The following is a 4,193-nucleotide window of genomic DNA, read 5'->3' on the forward strand; positions in this document are numbered from 1 at the left end:
CTTCACATCCAAATTGCTATCTTTCTCGACAAGGGTCAAGACTAATGGAGCTTGTTAAAGTATGCTGGGATTTATAATCCTCTACTGATTGGCAAATTGTCATTACAATACTTCCTATCCGGCTTTGAAATGTCATTGACAAACATCTACAGACACGTTCAGGTACACAATCTGTATTCAGTGGGTGCATTCATATGCAAGGGTGTAACTACCTAGTATGGACCATAATACTGGCAGTAGTTCCCAATAGCTAAGGAAGCATCGGAGGTGAGGGACCTGAGCTGCTGCCATTAGAAATGCTGAGGTATCTAGCTGACGGTGGTGTAAGATTAATTACGTATTCAGGAGAAGATGAGGTCATGCACAAGGTCCAGGCACCAGAGTGGTGACCATCATAATCAAAAGCCTTTCATTTTCTCATGGCATAGTGAGGTAAAATATTTCATTTTGCTATGGGACCCCTTGGTAACTTGATATCCCCTTTGCTTCAAGGACATGTAGGGATTTGTGGTACTGAAACACCTGTAAAGCCACAGTTTGAGGACCACAGATCTAGAGCAATCCAGATTACATAGATGATGAATGGGCTGTGAGCATGTTGGGTTCCTATACGTCTTATACACACGATGTATACATAGGAACAGAGGTTTGAAGTATCTGTGGGTGTCATGAACCTAGCATCTGCAGTGTGGTGCCATTGTTGCATGTTCCTTGTACAGGTCCACATTTGTCCAATAATATACCTTATGCAGGACTGTACTTAGTGTACGGTAGGGGATTTTATAATGCATCTTTACATGGCCCAAACTACTTGTAAACACACTAAGTGCAATTTATCTGATACTTCTTCTGGATCTTCTAGAAATCTCTCCCTGTGTATGACCAACATAAAGTGACCAATGAAGCTGCTGATGGAGATGGATGCTGTAGGTGCCCACACATTATGATTCATACTATACAGCAATTCTGGTCCTGAGGAGTAGATATTGGGGACACTCGGCCACCGGAGCTTACTGTGCTTGTTTGGACCAAGCATGTCAGAGAGTACATAATGAACATGTGCTCTTGTAAGTTCAATAAACTTTCTTTGTAATTTTCTTTTAACAGCTAACTCTGCCTCTTATATCCTTACCTAACACCTTAACTACCATGCTGCCATAGGTAAGTGCTTAGTTTGCCTGCTTGGTAAATTATGTTATTACAGGTGCACCTACCTCATTGTGAAGCTATCACCAGCCATGCAATGTCATGAACAAGTCTGCATCTGACACACTGCTGTCTTCCTGGGAACACTCTTCTGACGTATATGGGGAACAAGACCCTGGTGACAGAGGCATGGACCCTGAGTCCACTGAGCAGGTGCTTCCACATGGGGATAGTCCATCAGAGCTTGGTCCTCCTTGTGTCTCCATCCCTGATTTTCTATCCAGAAGAAGGCTTTGTAAAGCACTTATATACTCTACAGCAGACCGCAGGGTCTCCACTTTGCTCATCTTCTTATTTGGACCCTGAGCTTGGGGTACATGCTGTTTGAGTTTAGCAAAGCCAAGATTGACCAACTTCACCCTGTTCCTCTCCCTCTCATTGCGTCTTTCTGAAGTAGAGGAGATGATGCTCTTGGTGGTGCAGGAACCACTGCGTCGTTGACACCTCAGTCTTTGAGGAGATCCTGAATGTGTACCACTTTTGTGCATAGTCCTTGGTTGCCTCTCTGGGCGTCTCTGCTCTTCTAAGGTTTCCATAGATGTGAGGTGGAACAGGTGCTTTGCTCTTCAAGAAGGTTATCACAAAGGGTGTGAGACCACTGACTGCGTCCCTTGAAATGATCTGATTTGTTGCTTTGCCACCTGTACTGAGTCGTATCCTGCAATAAGCCAAGATCTGCAGAGAAGAGGTAACACCCCTCTCAGCCGGTCATGGCATGTCCCTGTTCATTTCTCTCATTCACTTCCTTGTGCACCACAGTGTATATCTCACTCCCAGCTCAATAACACCCCCTCCCTCCAATTACCATATACTACTTTCACTAGAGATCTCTTTTCACTGACTGATCCCTCCTTCCTTTAAACTGTTTCAAGAAATCCTGAGAAGGGAGGGAAGAGAGAAAAAAAAAGTCCTGCCTGTTGTAGTCAGTGATGGACAGCAGTGTTTTCTGCTGTGTATGTTACAGTCTCTGTGCTAGTTGTACAGTGGAACATCTGCTGTACCAAAAATCATACTTATATTATGCGCATAAAATATTTGTCTCACGACTGGTGCAAATCAGAGAGCAAGCAATCACCAATAGCCCAAGAGTGGCCCCTTTTCTCTATATAGCCACCAATACAGCCACTATTGCAGCTTCCACATGGTGCAGCTTTCTTAGGATCCTGAACTGTTCTATTTAAGACAAACAAGTATTTTGACTCTAGTAGTTTTATTACCACAGCTACAAGGTTGATTGATTTTGGGATCTTATCACTGTGGGTCCGATTCTTTATATCCCCCTACAAACAGCTGACGTTGCTGAAGGGAAGTCAGCCAATACAGTATTACATGTGGCTATTCAAATGAACGGGTTTCCAGGTTGGCCTACTAGACTAAGAGTTGTTGTTCACCACTCTGATTGATAGAAGGATACCTACTCTCTATGACTTTCATCATATGGCCTAACAAGTCGGAAAATGTACTAGGACTTCTTAATTTTTTTCTTCTTAGGCCTCGTTCACATCAGCGTTCAGCCTATCCGTTCTCCTGCTACGTTATAGGAGCAGGAGAACGGAAAGGACGGATTGGGCACATAACCGAGGCGAGCGGAGCCTACGGACCCCATAGACTATAATGGGGTCCTTTAGGTTTACGCTCAGAAAATGATTTTGGAGCGGAGACAAAAGTCCTGCATGCAGGACTTTTGTCTCCGCTCCAAAATCATTTTCTGAGCGTAAACCTAACGTACCCCATTATAGTCTATGGAGTCCGTAGGCTCCGCTCGCCTCAGTTATGTGCCCAATCCGTCCTTTCCGTTCTCCTGCTCCTATAACGGAGCAGGAGAACGGAAAGGCTGAACGCTGGTGTGAACTCAGCCTTAGTTATTCTGGGAGACTTTGACAATAATCATCCGAGAACAATCTATTTAGATTAATGCAAATATTATATCTGAACTCCAACAGCTTCCACATTTGAAAGTGTACCTTGGACTGTGAAACGGAACATTTAGGCCCTGATGTATCAAGACCATCGCGTGCTGTGCCAGTCTTGTTAAGACCTGCGCTGCTGGAGACAGCATATCATTTATGATAAAGGTATAGGCCTTGTCATAAATGACATGACCTCTCTGTGCACCAAACTGAAATCTACAGCAGTCATTATTTATGCCAGTTCCTAGTTTCTTCAGTTTCAGTCTTTATTTAAGCCAATGGCCCCACTCACACCCCGCCCCCTTTTTGTAAGCCTGGTAAGGACGTAAGCCTGGCAAGGACATAAAATGTCACTTAAAAAAAAAATTGCAGTGACATTTGCTATACCAAAGTTTTGTGACTTTTTTTATGAGAAAACACACGCAAGGGAAGGGTTATCGAAGAGATAATAAGACCTCCAGACGTGGCAGACCCGCACAGTTGATGATATTCACCTGGTCTGTATAGTTGGATTTGGTCTGCATAGCTCCGGCACTGCTATCTCCACTCGCCTCTGCACCAGCATCACAGGCCGCAGCGGTGACCCGCTCCCCTTGTGTCACAGACCGAATCCAGCGGCGGGGACTAGGTGAATATCTTTGACTGTGCGGGTCTGCTACATCTGGAGGTCTGATTATCTCTTGGATAACCTCTTTAATTCTAATTACCACTGCTGCTAGTTTTCACACAACCACATCCTAATGGAACGGATGCATCCTGATGTGCAAAATCAAAACAGATCCATTTCATTCCAAGAGTGAAAGTAGCCTTAACTGATTGCAGGGTGTCCGACCACTGGGACCATAACCGATCCTGAGAATGGAGTTCCCGTTCCCCAAATATGATAGAGTAGTAAGTGGTGCATGTGCATTGCCGCTCGATTCATTATCTATGGGAGTGCCGGAGTACAGCGCTCCACTATTTCTGGTGGTCCCATAGAGAATGAATGGAGTATCAGTGTGCATGCTCGACCTGCTGCTCCCTCAGATCAGGGAAACAGGACCCTCGTTCTTGGGATCGTGGGTGTAGCAGCGGTCT

At 44.8% G+C, this 4,193-nt stretch overlaps 1 protein-coding gene across 1 annotated transcript; it reads right to left on the bottom strand.

The window, feature by feature from the left end:
* Positions 1-1,229: 1,229 nt before the first annotated feature.
* On the bottom strand, positions 1,230-1,742 carry LOC122926141 (achaete-scute homolog 2-like). The gene has a single exon (XM_044277520.1). The coding sequence runs from the start codon at positions 1,740-1,742 to the stop codon at positions 1,230-1,232; it is 513 nt and encodes a 170-aa protein (XP_044133455.1).
* Between the last annotated feature and the right edge of the window lie 2,451 nt (positions 1,743-4,193).

This window comes from Bufo gargarizans, chromosome 2 (genome assembly GCF_014858855.1).
Source record: "Bufo gargarizans isolate SCDJY-AF-19 chromosome 2, ASM1485885v1, whole genome shotgun sequence".
NCBI lineage: Eukaryota > Metazoa > Chordata > Amphibia > Anura > Bufonidae > Bufo > Bufo gargarizans.